Genomic DNA, 18,708 nt, shown 5'->3' on the forward strand with positions numbered 1-18,708 from the left:
TCCTTCTTCATTAAAACATGGAAATTAGTCTTTAGGTAGCATTGATTTGCAGTAGTGAGCTGCAGATTTGTGGTGGGAAAACAAATAGGCACAACAGATAGATATATTTCTGCAGAATTACATTTGGCCCATTACAAGCTTATGTAGAGTTTTTAATAGACTGTTTGAAAATATGGTGACCCATTAGCCACATTAAATTGTCAACAGTAATGTGCGGGGCCATACTACCATGCAGTGGCGGATGCGGAGGAAGCAATGTGTAGAGTGTATGGGGGGAGAGAAAGTAAAGTTCTATTGAATCACCTCTGTAGAGCTCTGTTCTAGGTATAATGCACTAGCTTTGATACATCAGAGAACATGAGCCCCATGACATGTGCGGAAGTGGACTCCCGTAATAAGTGAAAATTTACAAAGTGCCTGCCTCCAATATTTCCCTCCATAGGGTGTGGTATGATATGTTGACATTAATCTTGATGTAATGTCAACATATGGTCCCTGGGGGCCCCGCATTATCTTACCTTCTTCTGGCTGCAGCGGCTCCAGCACGGCTCGTGGATACCGGTGGTCATGTGACCGTCACTTTCGTTTCTAAACTGTAATCTAGTGAGTATTTCTCCCCTAACTCTTATCCCTCTAGTGGGTAACCCTCCCTCCATCTCCCCAGCAGCCTAACCCTCCCTCCATCTCCCCAGCAGCCTAACCCTCCCTCCATCTCCCCTGCAGCCTAACCCTACCTCCCTCCCACCTGCAGCCTAACCCTACCATCCTCCCACCTGCAGCCTAACCCTACCAACCTCCCTCCCAACTGCAGCCTGACCATACCTCCCTCTCAACCGCAGCCTGACCATAACTCCCTCTTTCCCACCCGCAGCCTAACCCTGCCTCCCTCCCACCCGCAGCCTAACTCTCACTCCCTCCCACCCATGGCCTAACCCTGCCTCCATCTCCCCTGCAGCCTAACCCTCACTCCCTCCCACCCACAGCCTAACCCTGCCTCCATCTCCCCTGCAGCCTAACCCTACCTCCATCTTCCCTGCAGCCTAACTCTACCTCAATCTCCCCTGCAGCCTAACCCTTCCAACATAACTGTTACATTAGAGGCAAGAATCAAATCTCCACAACACCCTCCCGCCCCCTATCGCGCCCGCCGGCAGTATTCTTAGGGGGGGATTCAAATGTTACCATACCACCGATCTCCTGTCTAAAGTGACAAGAGATCATGGGGCAATATTCAAATGCCTTCACTTATCGTTCTGAACGCGCTTATTACACTCGGGTTTAGGTGTCCAAAGCACCTAAACCCGACTAAAGTATTGGGTGCGAGCAGGGGCGTCGGAATGGGGGGGGCAGTTCGCTCCCCCCAAACATGAGAGAGGCGCCATCCACCCGGGAGCGCGATTGCCCGCTGAGCCTGCAGCTGCCACCAATAGCGGCAGCATTCCCCGCTATGTAAAGTGAAAGCAGCGGTCAGTGCCGGCGCATCCCACTGAGCAAAGGGATGCGGCCGGGGCACATAACTTGAATGGTGGCTCTGCTGCTTTCTACTCTAAACGTGTTTGTATACAGTAGCTACTGTATAAGCACAACACGTTCCGACCACACAGCGGGCGCCGGCCACTGCTGTGTGACACTGTCCACGAATCCGCAGCATGACAATGCGGCACACGGTGCATCCAGGAGGTCGGTGCACACCAGGTAACGTCCACCCCTCCCTCTGTATCTGCTGCTTATCGCCACCGCGATCGGAGCTCAGCTCATACAGCAGGGAGTCAGGGACATGTTACACAGCAGTGGCCGCAGGCGCCCGCTGTGTGACCGGGATGTGTTGCGCTTATACAGCAGCAGCTGGAGCGGGAAGCAGGGCAGTGAGGGCAGCGGGCAGCAATAAAAATGGCCACTGGAGGAGGGCTGCTGCGCTTGCCCAGCCGCAGCAACTCCTCCTCCTACCAAACAGTCCCTACACTACAGCCTGCCAACCACGGAGCCGCTTTAACCCTGCCAACCCCACAGGGAGCAGAGCCTGAGGAGCGGACGCACAGCTAGCCAGTAAGCTTTACTTTTGTGAAAAATGTTTTGTTGAAACTTAAAATCAACTTAAGCTTGCTGAGCTGCCTGCTGTGGTGGATATACAGGTGCTGTGTGCTGGCCGGGTGAGGGGTGAGTGCTGTTGGGTGTTACTGTGATCTATTCTGCTAGGTGAGATGTGCTGTGGTAGGAGAGGGCAGGGAGTTTCTGTATGAGGGGTCACTGTCACCCTGTGTATATGTCCCTCTGTCCCCGTGAATGTCCCTCTGTCTCCCTGTATATGCTTGCCGCCGTCACCCTGTGTATATGTCCCTCTGTTTCCGTGTATGTCCCTCTGTCTCCCTGTATATACGTGCTGCCGTCACCCTGTGTTTCTCAACCTGTGTATATGTCCTTCTGTCCCCGTGTATATCCCTCTGTATACATGCCGCTGTCACCCTGTGTTTGTCACCCTGTGTATGTCCCCTCTGTCACCATGTGTATGTCCCTCTGTCACCCAGTGAATACGTGCCACTGTCACCCTGTCTATGTCCCTCTGTCCCCCTGTGTATGTCCCTCTGTCCCCCTGTGTATGTCCCTCTGTCTCCCTGTATATACGTGCTGCTGTCACCCTGTGTATATGTCCCTCTGTTACCCTGTGTATCAGGGCCGTAACTACCTGTGTGCCAGGTGTGCCTGGCACACAGCACAGTTGCCCTGAGGGCGCAACGGCCAGCAGCATGTAATGAGTCAAATTGACTCATTACATGCCGCCTCTGTTGTGTGTGCCGTGCGCCGCCACCGCGCTGTGGAGGAGAGAGCACCGCCGGGCTACGGAGAAGGAGGAGGAGGGAGGGGGACTGGAGCCGAAGCAGCGCTATTTCATTGGTAGTAAGCGCCGCTGCAGCTGTCCCCTCTCCTTCCGTATAGGCTGCCCGGCGCCGCTGTCGATGCTGGGATGCGGTTCCTTCATCCCAGCATCCACAGCAGCGCTGGACAGCTAATACGGAAGAAGAGGGGACAGCTGCAGCGGCGCTTACTACCAATTAAATAGCGCTACTGCGGCTCCAGTCCCCCTCCCTCCTCCTCCTCCTTCTCCCCTGCCTCCGGAGCTGCCAGCACGAGGAGCCTGACTGCCAGCGGGAGAGATGGTAAGTCTCTCTCTCTCTCTCTCTTGTCTGCAGTTATGTATAAAAAGGGGGACTGTGCCTGCCGCAATGTGTAAAAAGGGGGACTGGCTGCCGCAATGTGTAAAAAGGGGGACTGTGCCTGCCGCAATGTGTAAAAAGGGGGACTGTGCCTGCCGCAATGTGTAAAAAGGGGGACTGGCTGCCGTTATGTATAAAAAGGGGGACTGGCTGCCGTTACGTGTGAAAGGGGGAACTGTGCCTGCCGCAATGTGTAAAAAGGGGGACTGGCTGCCGTTATGTGTAAAAAGGGGGGCGCTGTCTGCCGCAATGTGTAAAAAGGGGGACTGGCTGCCGCTATGTGTAAAAAGGGGGACTGTGCCCGCCGCAATGTGTAAAAAGGGGGACTGGCTGCCGTTATTTGTAAAAAGGGGGACTGTGCCTGCCGCAATGTGTAAAAAGGGGGACTGGCTGCCGTTATGTGTAAAAAGGGGGAGTGTGCCTGCCGTAATGTGTAAAAAGGGGACGCTGTCTGTCGTAATGTGTAAAAAGGGGTACGCTGTCTGCCGTAATGTGTAAAAAGGGTGACGCTGTCTGCCGTAATGTGTAAAAGGGGGACGCTGTCTGCCGTTATGTGTAAAAAGGGCACGCTGTCTGCCGTTATGTGTAAAAAGGGCACGCTGTCTGCCGTAATGTGTAAAAAGGGGGACTGTCTGCTGTAATGTATAAAAGGGGCTTTACCTGGTGTAGTAGCGCTACTGTGCAGCGTAATTTGAATAATGGAGACTACTGTGCACCGTAGTATGGATTGGTATTATTTTGTGACCACGCCCCTTCCTCATGAAGCCACGCCCCTATATATTTTAAGCGCGCCTGCGGCGCGCACTGCCCCTATCTTGCATGGGAGGGGGCGCCAATACCGTTTCTTGCACACAGCGCTAAAATGCCTAGTTACGGCACTGCTGTGTATGTCCCCCTGTTACCCTGTGTATGTCCCTCTGTTACCCTGTGTATATACTAACCGTGGGGTAGGGAAGTAGAGCACAGGGATGAGAAGGAGAGGCGAGATGAATGAGGAGGAGTAGGCGCTCTACAATGTATATAATGGGCTCTGTCAGGCATATTGTGTGTAAGGGGGTTCTACCAGACATGTATATAAGGGGCCACTCACTCCCAGCTGCTCCATAGAGTTCCGTACAGGTACAAGTGACCCGTCTAAGGTGTCCAGTAATTAGGGGCGGCAAACTGAGATTTTTATCCTGCCCCCCCCCCCCCCCCCCCAACCGAAAAACGTTCTGACGCCTCTGGGTGCGAGTGTAAAAAGACCCATTTGGGCGCCCAAACGAGTCTCTCTATGTGCATTTCAGCTCGCTACCCCCGGGGGAAGTGAGCTGAAATGCACTTGTCGTGCCAGTCTGCAGCAACAATAGAATACTGCCGGTGGGAGCAAAAGGGGGCGGGAGGGCTGGGGCAGAGCTTTGAATCTCACCCTATTGTTGCTGCGGACGGGCACTACAAGAACATTTCAGCTCGTTACCCCGGGGGTAGCGAGCTGAAATGCGCATGAAGAGACCCGCTTGAGCACCCAAACTGAAAACTGAACTGCAATACAATGAATACATTGCAGAATGCTGTTGTATATTAGCGCTTCTACAGGCTAACCTAGAAATAATTGCTAGAAGTGTTTTAGTCCCTTATGGACATGTTATTTATCTGTGCACCTTTCACAGGAGTACTTACCAAGTAATCCACTCCGGAAATTTTGAAGAAATGTAGAAACCTTTAAAATGGTTTCTAGGTGATACAAAATACTGTGCAAATGAAACATGCAATTATTTTATTGTCTATTGTAAGATTGGTTGGGCTGTATGAACCTTGTAACAAGACTGTTTTGTGTATCCACAGGCTCGTTTGTCATACATGCGGATAAAATACCTCTTTTTCTCATGGCTGGCGGTGTTCATCGGCAGCTGGGTTGTATATGTTCGGTACAACTCGTACACAGAGCTCTGCAGGGGACATGAGTGTAAGGCTAACATTGTAAGTATGTTCTTACCTAAGCAAATAGAAGCAAAAAGTACGATTTCGACTTGCCTTGTATAACATTTGCATTCCAGAAGAACTAAATTTTTTCCAGATGGAGCAATATGTTAACAATACCTTACTTGAGGCACAACCAAATTCCTTTTCTTTGTGACTTGTGGTGCTTTTAGTTATGGATACTAATGAAAGTGAATGCACAGATTTTGAACAGTCATCTGTCCTTAAAAAGTGATATCCTCCTGTGCTAGTAAGCTACAGTGCTCCAACCTTCTCTTAACCTCTATAGACTCTATTGTATGGACATTATTGAATCGTTTTAAGAAAATTATATAATAACGCCAGAGTGGTAACTAGGGTAGTGCGATGTGCCACCACACAGGGCCCCACAAGGCAGTGGGCGCTGTTCTACAGCACCTACAATCTTACTTGCAACTTCCACCTCTTTAGTCTCTGGCACTTCTTTATTTATGGCACACATTTTAAGATACTCTCATACAGGAGGATTTAGCTACATGAGTAAGATGTCTGACTGCAATATGGAAGGTCATGGGTTCGAATCCTGGGTGTGAAAGTATTTTGAAATGTGTGCTTTAAATAAAGCAGGCTGTCAGTGAAGGTCCTGGGTATGATAGCTATGAAATGTGTGATTTAAATTAAAGGATAATGTAACTAAATAATAAAGCGCTCTCAAATTAAGTGCATAAATTATGGTATAAAAGGATTATTGTCCAAATCCATCATTGCAGTGATTATTTTAGTAGATTTAAATAGTATTAATTGACTTCAATATAATATGAGTTTCTTGTGATACTCTCCAAATATTTATGTATCTCACAGTGAGCATATTACACAGAAATAGGGGTATATGCAATTGCGGTCGAATTCCCGAAATTGTCGAATTTCGGGTCATTTTCGACCAAAAAAAAAAATCGCCTATGCAATTCAGTGCTTTCCGACCAAAAAACGGACTTTCAAAATTCGACTTTTTGAAATTCGACTTTTTGCAAATTCGACTTTTCTGCAATGATACAAGTGCTGCAATTCGACCAAAGCATATTCAATTCAAGTTTGGAAATTCGACAGCAGTGCTTTTAGACAGCAAATTCGTCATTTTCAATCCGCCACACTTTGGAGGGTGAAAACAAATAAAAAAATTTTAAACATGTTTTTTTTTGTGTTTTTTTTGGGGGGAATAGCAGATCTATTTATATTAGAAGGGATTAGGTACTTTTTTTTTTTTTTTTTGGAGGCACAAATATTATTTATATATTTTTTAAAATATTATTATTATTTTTTATTTTTTTTTATGCTGGAACGGTGAAATCATAAAAAAAAATGGCGTGGGGTCCCCCCTCCAAAGCATAACCAGCCTCGGGCTCTTCGAGCTGGTCCTGGTTCTAAAAATGCGGGGAAAAAATTGACAGGGGATCCCCCGTATTTTTAAAACCAGCACCGGGCTCTGCGCCTGGTGCTGGTGCCAAAAATACGGGGGACAAAAAGAGTAGGGGTCCCCCGTATTTTTAACACCAGCATCGGGCTCCACTAGCTGGACAGATAATGCCACAGCCGGGGGTCACTTTTATGCCGTGCCCTGCGGCCGTGGCATTAAATATCCAACTAGTCACCCCTGGCCGGGGTACCCTGGGGGAGTGGGGACCCCTTCAATCAAGGGGTCCCCCCCCCCAGCCACCCAAGGGCCAGGGGTGAAGCCCGAGGCTGTCCCCCCCCCCATCCAATGGGCTGCGGATGGGGGGGCTGATAGCCTTTTGTGATAATAAAAAGATATTGTTTTTTCCAGTAGTACTACAAGTCCCAGCAAGCCTCCCCCGCAAGCTGGTACTTGGAGAACCACAAGTACCAGCATGCGGGAGAAAAACGGGCCCGCTGGTACCTGTAGTACTACTGGGAAAAAAATACCCAAATAAAAACAGGACACACACACCGTCGACAGTAAAACTTTATTTCATACGTCGACACACACATACCTATGTTCACACGCCGACATCGGTCCTCTTCTCCATGTAGAATCCACGGATACCTGAAAAGAAAAGATCAATATACTCACCTCAGCCATGGTCCAGAGATAAATCCACGTACTTGGCAAAAAAACAAACCGAACACCCGCTCCATGCCGGACTGAAAGGGGTCCCATGCTGACACATGGGACACCTTTCCACGAATGAGACCTGTCAGTGACAGCTGTCACAGAAAGGTCTCTAAGCCAATCAGGAAGCGCAACTTCGTTGCGCTCACCTGATTGGCTGTGCGCTGTCTGTACTGTGACAGCACATCGCAAAGCCGCTCCATTACTTTCAATGGTGGGAACTTAGCGGCTAGCGGTAAGGTCACCCGCCGGTCAGCGGCTGACCGGCGGGTGACCCCACCGCTACCCGCAAAGTTCCCACCATTGAAAGTAATGGAGCGGCTTTGCGATGTGCTGTCACAGTACAGACAGCGCACAGCCAATCAGGTGAGCGCCACGGAAGTAGCGCTTCCTGATTGGCTGAAGGGACGTCAGTGACAGGAGTCACGTGATGTCCCGGCATTCGGGAGAAAGGGGTCTGATGTGAAAGCATTGGACCCCTTTCTAGTCCGGTATGGAGCGGGTTTTTGCGTGTTTTTTTTTTTAAACAAGTACGTGGATTTTACTCTCTGGACGTGGATTTATCTCTGGACGCTGGAAGGTGAGTATAATTTTTTCACAGGTACCCTCGGATCGTCGGAGACCGTGGCAGTCGGCGTGTCAACATAGGTAAGTATGTGTGTGTCGGTAGTGTGTAATAAAGTTTTACTATCAAGGTGTGTGTGTCCTGTTTTTATTTGGGTATTTTTTTCCCAGTAGTACTACAGGTACCAGCGGACCCGTTTTTCTCCCGCATGCTGGTACTTGTGGTTCTCCAAGTACCAGCTTGCGGGGGAGGCTTGCTGGGACTTGTAGTACTGCTGGAAAAAACAATATCTTTTTATTATCACAAAAGGCCACCCGCAGCCCATTGGATGGGGGGGGGACAGCCTCGGGCTTCACCCCTGGCCCTTGGGTGGCTGGGGGGGGGGACCCCTTGATTGAAGGGGTCCCCACTCCCCCAGGGTACCCCGGCCAGGGGTGACTAGTTGGATATTTAATGCCACGGCCGCAGGGCACGGCATAAAAGTGACCCCCGGCTGTGGCATTATCTGTCCAGCTAGTGGAGCCCGATGCTGGTGTTAAAAATACGGGGGACCCCTACTCTTTTTGTCCCCCGTATTTTTGGCACCAGCACCAGGCGCAGAGCCCGGTGCTGGTTTTAAAAATACGGGGGATCCCTGGCCAATTTTTCCCCTGCATTTTTAGAACCAGGACCAGCTCGATGAGCCCGAGGCTGGTTATGCTTTGGAGGGGGGACCCCACGCCATTTTTTTTCCGGGTTTTTCACGTTTTTTTACCGTTTTTTAAAATCGCGGCAAAATCCGCCAAATCGGCCGATTTTCGCCCGCGACTCTGGCGAATCCGTTTTTCATTGAATATGGTGAATTCCGGAAGCCACCTTCCGGGATTCACCTGTCGAATTGAGTCGAATTAAAAAACGGCGAAAATTGCCGCGAATTCGACCGCAATTGCATATACCCCATAGTGTCTCTAGTTCAGTTATTTAAGCTGTATAAAATTCAAAGCCAAAGAAGAAATTGACAAATCCAAGCCAAAGCTTGTAAACTGTATTGCATCATTTTAAGGAGGTATTACAGGAATAGATGGCTTTTCACCCACGATTTCCGGCAGTGTTCCCAGCTAAAATAATTTGTTACATACTTCAGTAGAAGTCTAACAATTGTACCTCATTGGATACCAATGCAACAGAAGGATATTATGAAGTGCACTTGCAGTGAGAAAGAGAAAGTGGGAGAGGAGATTAAAAAAAAATGGGGATCCAAAAGCATGGAGGAGGGAAACTTGCTGGAAGGTTAAAGAAAGAGGCAAGCAATCATGTAAAACCAATTGTTTTTTCATGTACGCTTAATACAGTATATGGCCTTGTTGTACGAGAGCCAAGGAGACCTATGTGCTAGTAAATATGAGTGGACTTTTATGAAGCATACTTGTAATATATTGTAAGGGATGCATTTACTATAAACAGTTATTCAAAGCAGTTGTTGATTAGGGTTCTTTTTATGTTGGCAAAGGCCCCCACAATCCCACCAGCAGTGATCTGATATCAAAGAAAGATAGCGAGAAGAGTCGACGGGTGGGTATGATGTACCACCTGCAGAACCATTTATAGCTGTCTTCCCTGATTCATCCAGCCCATGTGACTAAGCGTTTCTCTGACTTGGGCCCACTTTTTCAGCTCCATAGTGTCCCTTTACTGAGCCTACTTAGGTGGCTCTATTAGAGATAGCAAATGTATAGAATGAAACTCAAAAATAATTTGCTATGGTATTATAAAATTACATATGTAACAACTACAGTATCTAACACCTTGGCCATTCACATCAGTCCCTGCCCCAGTGGCGCTTACAATCTATATTCCCTACCACATGTGTACACACACACACATTCACGCTAGGGATAATTATGTTGGGAGCCAATTTACCTGCCAGTATATTTTTGGATTGTGGGAGGAGACTGGGGTACCCAGAGCCAACTACTGCCTAAGTACACAGGGGGATTTTATCCTCACAATATCCTGCAAGAGTCTATAGGACCAGGACAGAGGGCTATTGAGAATGGGTGTAAGTAACTGTAGGGCAGATGCATCAAGCGGTGAAGAGTGGAGAAGTGGACCAGTGAAGAAGTTGCCCATGGCAACCAATCAATTTCTACCTATCATTTTATAGAATGTACTAATGCTAATTGGTTGGTATAGGCAACTTCTCCACTGGTACACTTCTCCAGTCTTTTCACTACTTGATACATTTGGCCCTGAGTTACCAATTGGAGCATTTATGAACTAACAGCATGCTGTTCTAAATACCCATTAACAAGGTTGCACCCAAGCAGAGGTGTCACCTAGTCTGGTGACACCCGATGAGCACTATACATTCCCCCACCTGCCCAAAAAGTGGATGTGACCTCATATGGTGGGGCCCTCATTGGAAATACTGGTGACCTCACTCTGGGAGATGATGGGCTGCCCCTGGAGTCTAGTGGCTGCACAGTCGGCTCCTCGTCTGTGACAGGAGCCAAGTTCTGCAGGAGAATATCACACTGTAGCACCCGCCTCCTGCCACCGCACCCAAGTTCTTTCTAACATTCTAATAATCCTGTTCATTAACAACTGGCTCTGATTAGAGGAATAACCACAATTGTTAATGTGTGTACCTTTTTAAAATGTAGTGTTTATGTTACACCGGCCGTATGTTGTTATATATGTAATTTTATAATACCGTATTACATTTTTTTAAATCTGCCAACCAGTGCTTCTTTCTATATATTTGCTATTTTCATTTACAAGAGGGTTGAGTAATCTCTCTTTCTGAAACTGCAGGCAGGCAGAATTATTGAAAATTGGCACAGGATATTTTTCTCTATATTTGGATCTATCAGAGGTTGGTTATGAGAGTTTAGATGGCTATAGAGCAGTAAGTTAAGACCTCTCGAGTTTAATCTCAGTAGGCTGAGGGTTTCCAGAGGGGCTTATAGAACTCTGAGGGGGCATGTCGAGCTCTATGACAAGTAACCAGAACAGAATAAAGCAGATGTCTTAGAGCTACTGAAACTATCTCTTGGGCGACGAAGTATTCATACAGGAAATATAGCAACTGGAATAAGGTTTTGTAGAAACTTAATTCATACAGTACCTTAGAGGAAGGCTCCAGTAGGGTCATGTGTTTTTTGTTTAATGCTCAAGCATAGCGGTTCCTAAACTATTTTGAATCACGGCGCCCTAGAGTATCAGAATTTCTTTCATGGCACCCCTAGGCCAAAAGTTTCTTATTCAGAAATGTAAAAATGCAAAATTAAGCAAATTGTGTTTATATGTCATCCTTAGGTTCAATTGTGTGGCGACTGGCAAGATTTGCTTCTGTTTGTCCACATATTTTATGACAGCCATCAGAACTGGTTTTGCCTATTATATTGACTAGGGAGGCCAATCCCGGGCCATTTTTTCAATCCCGGGTATCGGGATTGAAAAATGGTCAATCCCGGGATACCCGGGATTGGCTTTAGACTGTGTCCGGCTGTTGCCCCGCCCCTCCCCACCCGCCCTGCAGACATAAAAAAAACGTACAAACCTGTACAGCGAGGTAGCGGGTGATGAGGAGCCGGCGGGTGAGTACAGGGGAGCCGGGAGGAGGCAGCGGGTGAGGGCAGGGGGAGCCTGGATGAGGTGGCGGGTGAAGTCCGTCGTACTTTCCGGCTCTGCGGCTGCTGACAGCGCAGCGTGACCTCACAGGCACAGGTCACGCTGCGCAAGGGGAGACGGGAGGAGGGAGCCGGGCAGCTTCTGAGCGTCCTGAGGACGCTCAACGCTGATCCCTCAATCCCCGGGATTGGAGCTTCCAATCCCGGGATTGAATTCCGGCCGTTTTTTGGCCCAAATCCCGGGATCCCGCCGATCCTGATCCCGGGATTGGCCTCCCTAATATTGACCATAAATAATTTGAATTGGTCCTGGACCACCAATCCAAGGCACCCCTGCAAGTTTGTCTATTTCCTCCTAACAGTCTCGGTTAGTGAAGCGAAATATGCAGCAAATAGTTGGTCATAGGATATAATGAGGTATACACCTATCTGTTTTTAGTTTCTGGTTTGCCAATAGATATTGTAGTTACTTCTGAATAAAGGGACAGCTTCCATCTTGAGGTCAATGTTAGATAAAGCTATTAAATTAATTAGAGAAGAGAGACGAGGCTTGGTAACAGTGAAGAGCAATGATAAATAACAAGCTTATGGTCCATGGGGCTAGTCCAAATCCCAGAAATAACTGAGGGCCTAATTCAGACCTGATCGCTAGGCTGTGTTTTTGTACAGCCTGCGATCAGGTCTAAACTGCGTATGCGTATGCACTGCAATGCGCCGGCGCGTCGGTTCGCAGCGACGGGATGGTGCGAGAAAAGTGATCACATGGGCGATCGCATGGTGACTTACAGGAAGAGGCCGTTTGTGGGTGGCAACTGTCCGTTTTAGAGGACCAAGCGTTTGAAGGGAGGGTTTCTGACATCCGCTCCGGCCCCCGATCATCGCACTGGAAGAGTAAGTCCTGGTCTGTGCAGAGACTGCACAAACTTCTGTTAGTGCAGCTCTCCTGTACATGCGGTCGCACCCCTGTACAGCGATTTCCCCCTCCCCCTGTAGGCGGTGACTACCTGATTGCAGGTTGCAAGAAACGCACCCTAGCGATCTGGTCTGAATTAGGCCCTGTGTTCTTATGCAGGTTATTTGCAAAAGTTTCCATGACTAAGGAAAATGATAAAGGTGACAATGGACACTCCTGTCTCATACCTATTTTATTGTTGAATGAAGTGGGTGCGAAACCACTGCCTAAGAGCGAAGGAGAGAGGGTAATGTAAAGGCAGGTGTACATAGAACGTTTCCATATAATCCAAAGGCTTGAAGAGTGTAAAAAGACCAGCCAGCCCTATCAAAAGTCTTCTCTGGATCTAAGGCAAAGTCCACAGCATTGGGGGCCATCCTGCTCGCTCTGTAAATAAGATTGTTTAGGGTCACTGTAGCCTTAGAGTAGAGAATTTAGTGAAGCTGACCTCTAAGGACCTGAAGCCAGCAAAGATTTTTACTCTTAGGAATCACTGAAAATTTGTTGTCAGTTCAGCGATACGGGATTCAAAAATCTTGCTGATGCCTTTTCGTCTCCTCAAAATTGGAACTTTTAAAGAGGAATTTTTTGCTCTGTGCGCCTCCCTATCAGTTTTGTGCGTAGTGTGACTTGGGTCATTGTGTTCTCGGAACTCCAGGATTATGTGAGAATTTCTGTCCCTTGTGTGCTTTATAATGAACATAAAGGCCACTGGCGATGCCTATGATGTAAGAGAAGAAAACTAATTCTAAGTGAATCACACAATGGGCTGATTAGAAGACGGGGAAACCTCCAAAGTGCCAAAAGCAGGACTTAAGTTATGGTCAAATAAGAGCAATACGCTCTGGTTAAAAAAAAAAAAACATTTTGTGGAAGGACGAGAAATACAAAGCAACAAAGCTCGTTACCTTAAATCTGCGCAACACAGACAGTACGGAATCTTTAACTGGAAACGTGACCAGCTGATAAGAGTTTATAACCTAAAGGGAACCATCACAAAGTGTCAGCGTAATAGTAAAACAAGAACCGAAATCTATTAAACTGCATTTAAAAGAGGTGCGGATGACAAATCAGACGGTAGAACAAAAACATACAGCATCAGTATTTTCTATATTCAGCTGCCTACAACGCTGGGTTATGCATTGCTGTCTTGTTTATTAGAGTGACGGCCCTACATGCTTTATCTGATCTGTGCTTATATTTTAGCTTTTCTGATCGTTTCTAAACCTTTGCTATATGGATGCTAGAGAAGAAAAAAAAGGATGTTGTAATCTGTGACAATTTAGTGTCTGCATCTGTGCCTAAGGCTTTAATACCAGCTTGGTGTTCACTTCTGACAGCCTTTAATTAGCCTAAATTATTCTCAAGGCATATAATTAGGAACATGTTTAGAAGAGTCATTGTGATGAGTGGCAATACATAGACTTAGTACACTATAAAGCATGTTAACAATTTGCTGCATGTGGCAGACTCCTGAATTTCTGTCGAAGAGACGTAACGTGTGGATTGCTATGTGAGTTTGATATTCAGAATGTTGACATCATGCATGTCAGTAGTACTATTCTACCCTAACCATAAGCACAGCCTAATGCTGATAGCACAAATAAATATATATATATATATATATATATATATATATCTCTATCTATCGTGTACAGATGTGTTCTGCTATACCTGCTAGTTTCAGATTGCCTCAAATTGACCTATTCGGGGTGCCACAGAAATTGTGACTAAGCTGAGCCATCCACACAATTTTGTACTGATTGTGCATCTTATTCACACTACGATTGTGACAATCCTTCAATGTACCCTGAACACTGGCATAGGCTTGCAGCACAGGTGTGCAATATGGATGCTAATCTATGAAAAAGACAAAAGACCAGGGGGCGATATGAGTAAGCCACGCCATGCTTTCCACTTTGCAGCATTGTACTCAATGTATGACTTCGTACCAACTCTGTTGCAACAAAAAGACCTACTTCTTTTTCAAAGCCTTCCAGCTCTCATCCTAATCAACTGCTCCTTTCTTCTCACTCACTGTCTCTCCTCTCATATGAGTGTGAGATCTGTCAGGGGAATCAGTACCATACGCTTGTTAAAAATCCCCGACTCACCCATCCCGATCATTTTTTTGGTCGGAATCGGCAAATCAAGGATTTTCAACATGTTGGATTTTCCTGATCCCGCAGATCAGGGAATGTAGCTGCCTGATGTATGTGCCCCATTAGATCATGTGTGGGACCACCTTTGCTACAGTCACCGTCAGATTGTATAAATGCCTTCATAGAAACCTGTCTCCATTATATGTAAAATAAGAAATTTGTTTGCACTTTGCACTTTTTGTCTCGATTTTCACCCACCTTTTCATTTTTTTTAAAGTTTATTAAGGTACATTATGTAGTTTGTAATTGTAACAGTACCATGCGCTGGACTGGGAACCCAGGGTCACCTGGATCCCTCTGATCAATGAGCTAATAGTCTACGCTAATACCCCAATAGGATAACAGGAAAGGTCACCACCCTCTGCTTCACTCTGCGCATGCCCATATACATGTGTAACTCTGAAGCACTAGTGAGTTTATTTGGTAACTCTAGTGAAGTTCAGTTTATGAGAACAGTTTAGCACTGCTTCATTGGAACAGACAGGCATGGGAAGTTAAGGTGAGAGGTATTTCCACATGGTACAGGAAAACTTCAGCAATGACTAGGATCAAGTTGCAATGCCTACAGTTCTCAAAAAGAGATTCACAGTCATCCCTCAAGCTCTACTGACAAAACTACAGCGCAACCATTCAAAATCGTCCAGTGTGCGTGGGCCTTAAGAAAAGAACAAAGATTTTTCCTGCAGTGCTAAGTGTCTCTGCTTTTAGCAGGGGAATCCCTCTAGGACTAGTATGGATGGAGCGCCTTTCACCACCTAGAACGTAGCTTGAGTAGGATAATTCCTTTGTCTAGGAGAGCAGGAAACCTAGTATGACATGATAAGCACTTGACACTACAGGATACATACGGTCTATCCCTTCTCCCATTGAGCAGTTGTGCACCTTGGCCGATCTCCTAGTTTGGTCTGTAGGTTGAGAACAGCCTCCGTTCAGCCCACAATTTTTAAAGTTAACCTAATGTAATGTATTATGTGTACTGTCATTAAATAGGGTTTAACATTTTATTCAGTGGGTTTAGCGATCCTAATTGTTTTGTTACCTATTCTGGATTGCAGAATAATCTGTTGCATGCATTATGCTTTTATGTCTATCAAACATTTTCTATCCCTAATGTGAGTGCATCTTGTGGCCAAACTTGATATTATTATCTATATATATAAAAGGCAAAAAAGGAGATTGACTCATCACAAAATCTCTTAAACCACAAGGCCTACAATCTTGAAACTTGTTAGGTAGTTTCTCCTTAGGTCCCAGGTGCTTTCTAAGAACCGGTTTTACAAATGTCACTGTCCATCCACGGAAATCGACAAAAATGTATGTATGTATGTATGTATGTATGTATGTGTGTATGTATGTATGTATGTATGTATGTGTATATGTATGTTCCAGCATAACTCCGGAATGCCTGCAGCATTTCACACCAAACTTGGTACACATATGGCTTACACTATGGGAACAAACACTGTGGGGTAAGACACCCCTAGGGGTGGGACAGCAGCACAGAGTATGTCAGCAGGCAGCATAACTCTGGAATGCCTGGACCAATTTACACCAAACTTGGTACACATATGACTTACAAGCTGGGAACAAACACTGTGGGGGTAACACACCCCTAGCACCCCTAGGGGTGGGCCAGCAGCACAGACTATATTAGGACATGCATGATATGTCAGTGATGACAGGGCTTCATGTGACAGTGGCAGTGACATGATGTGAGGAGGGGAATGGAGGTAGCAGGAAGCCACACGCTGAGAGTTATATAGTGGGAGGAGCAGTGTCCCCAGCAGCACAGAGTATATTAGGAGATGCATTATATGTCAGGCAGGACTGGGCTGCATGTGACAGGGGCAGTGACATGATGTGAGGAGGGGAATGGAGGTAGCAGGAAGCCACACGCTGAGAGTTATATAGTGGGAGGAGCAGTGTCCCCAGCAGCACAGAGTATATTAGGAGATGCATTATATGTCAGGCAGGACAGGGCTGTATGTGACAGATGCCGTGACGTGATGTGAGGAGGGGAATGGAGGTAGTACGAACCCACACTCTGATTGTTATATAGTGAAAGTAGCAGGGCCCCACAGCAGCACAGAGTATATCAGGAGAGGCATAATGTGCTGCACTATATAAGAAACTGTAAATAAATCGATCATTTCACAGGGGCGCTGACATGATGTGAAGAGGGGAATGGAGGCAGCAAGAAGCCACAGACTGAGAGTTGTATAGTGGGTAGAGCAGGGGGGGACCAACAAGGGGTGCGGCCACTACACAAAGTGGGAAAGGGAAGCAAGATATTCCTCTATACTACATCTCCAACAACGTCAATTAACGAAAAACTATAATTCTAATTTACCATCCTCATCTCGTAGCGAAGCACGGGTATTCAGCTAGTAAGATTATAACAGAACCTCACGTGTTGTAATCAAGTCAGTACAACCCTAGTACAGATATATAATTCCCCTGTTTAACACAGAAGTCACTGGTTAAAGAAATAATGTCATTTGTAATGGGATGGATTTTATGCATATTTCACTAATTATTATTATTATCATTATGATCATTATTATTATTATCATTATTATTATTATTATTATTATTATTATTATTATCATTATTATTTGCATCCCAATTTGTCACAATAGTGTGATTCATCTAGTGTTTGTGTTTCCTGCTTAATAATAACGTTTGCTTGACATGGTGGCATATGCCGTTAGTCCTGTCTCTGGTATGGACCACATTAATTGTCCTTGTCCCATCCATTGTGCTTCCATCGTAGAGCGGGAACTCAAAACTCTGTAGCGCAGGGGGAAAAAATTACTTTTCATATCCAGTTGCCAAACGCCCTGCATTTGGTATTTGGATGGTAGATAGACAGTAAATAGATACAGCCAATAGGGTGACACTAGATATTCGGCAGGCAATAGGTCAACATGGTCCAGAGGTTGACCAGTTCAAAGGTCACCATGCAAATTGTTGACACATAAAAGTGTGTTGACACATGGGCCAGTATTTACAAAAAATCCGAGTTTGGCCGATTTGTGTTTTTTTTTCTAAGTCCCAATCCGGGAATTCACTAAGCACCAATCTCTGCAGTGTTTGGACTATTCGTAATGGTTTGAATGACAACGTTCAGAAATACGAATGAATAGACCATCGGTCAAACAAGGCTGTTATTTCATAGAATACGGGCATTCACTATTCATTCGTATTTGGGTGTTAGTTTCTGAGTGCTCAAGTGCGGGTCTGTTTTTTTTCGATTCGTTAAAAAAAGCAGCAATAAAATAGACCTGCTTTTTCCAGTCGAGTTTGGATAACCATGCACGGATCAGTGAGATCTGTGCATGGTTATCTATGGGAAAGGGTTTGTTTAGTGTAAAATCTGAAAAAAAAATTGCGTGGGGTCCCCCCTCCTAAGCATAACCAGCCTCGGGCTCTTTGAGCCGGTCCTGGTTGAAAAAATATGGGGAAAAAAATGACAGGGGTTCCCCCATATTTAATCAACCAGCACCATGCTCTGCGCCTGGTCCTGGTTCCAAAAATACGGGGGACAAAAAGCGTAGGGGTCCCCCGTATTTTTGAAACCAGCACCGGGCTCCACTAGCTGGGGAGATAATGCCACAGCCGGGGGACACTTTGATATCGGTCCCTGCGGCCGTGCCATTAAAACCCCAACTAGTCACCCCTGGCCGGGGTACCCTGGAGGAGTGGGGACCCCTTCAATCAAGGGGTCCACCCCCTCCAGCCACCCAAGGGCCAGGGGTGAAGCCCGAGGCTGTCCCCCCATCCAAGGGCGGCGGATGGGGGGCTGATAGCCTTGTTTACAAAATGTGAATATTGTTTTTAGTAGCAGTACTACAAGTCCCAGCAAGCCTCCCCCGCAAGTTGGTACTTGGAGAACCACAAGTACCAGCATGCAGTGGAAAACCGGGCCCGCTGGTACCTGTAGTACTACTACTAAAAAAATACCCCAATAAAAACAGGACACACACCGTGACAGTACAACTTTATTACATACATGCACACCAACATACACACATACTTACCTATGTTCCCACGAGGCTCGGTCCTCTTCTCCATGTTGAATCCTAGGGGTACCTGTGAAAAAAATTATACTCACATAATCCAGTGTACCTTCTGTTCTTT

The 18,708-nt window shown here is 46.4% G+C and overlaps 1 protein-coding gene across 1 annotated transcript in view; it reads left to right on the top strand.

Moving 5' to 3' along the window:
- The window catches only part of DIPK1A (divergent protein kinase domain 1A), a 293,300-nt gene that overhangs the window by 255,795 nt on the left and 18,797 nt on the right, over positions 1–18,708 (top strand). The window contains exon 3 of the mRNA XM_063939879.1: positions 5,037–5,171. Within this exon, the coding sequence (XP_063795949.1) occupies positions 5,037–5,171 (135 nt within the window). The remainder of the gene's footprint in view (positions 1–5,036; positions 5,172–18,708) is intronic.

This window comes from Pseudophryne corroboree, chromosome 9, assembly GCF_028390025.1.
Source record: "Pseudophryne corroboree isolate aPseCor3 chromosome 9, aPseCor3.hap2, whole genome shotgun sequence".
Taxonomy (NCBI): Eukaryota; Metazoa; Chordata; class Amphibia; order Anura; family Myobatrachidae; genus Pseudophryne; species Pseudophryne corroboree.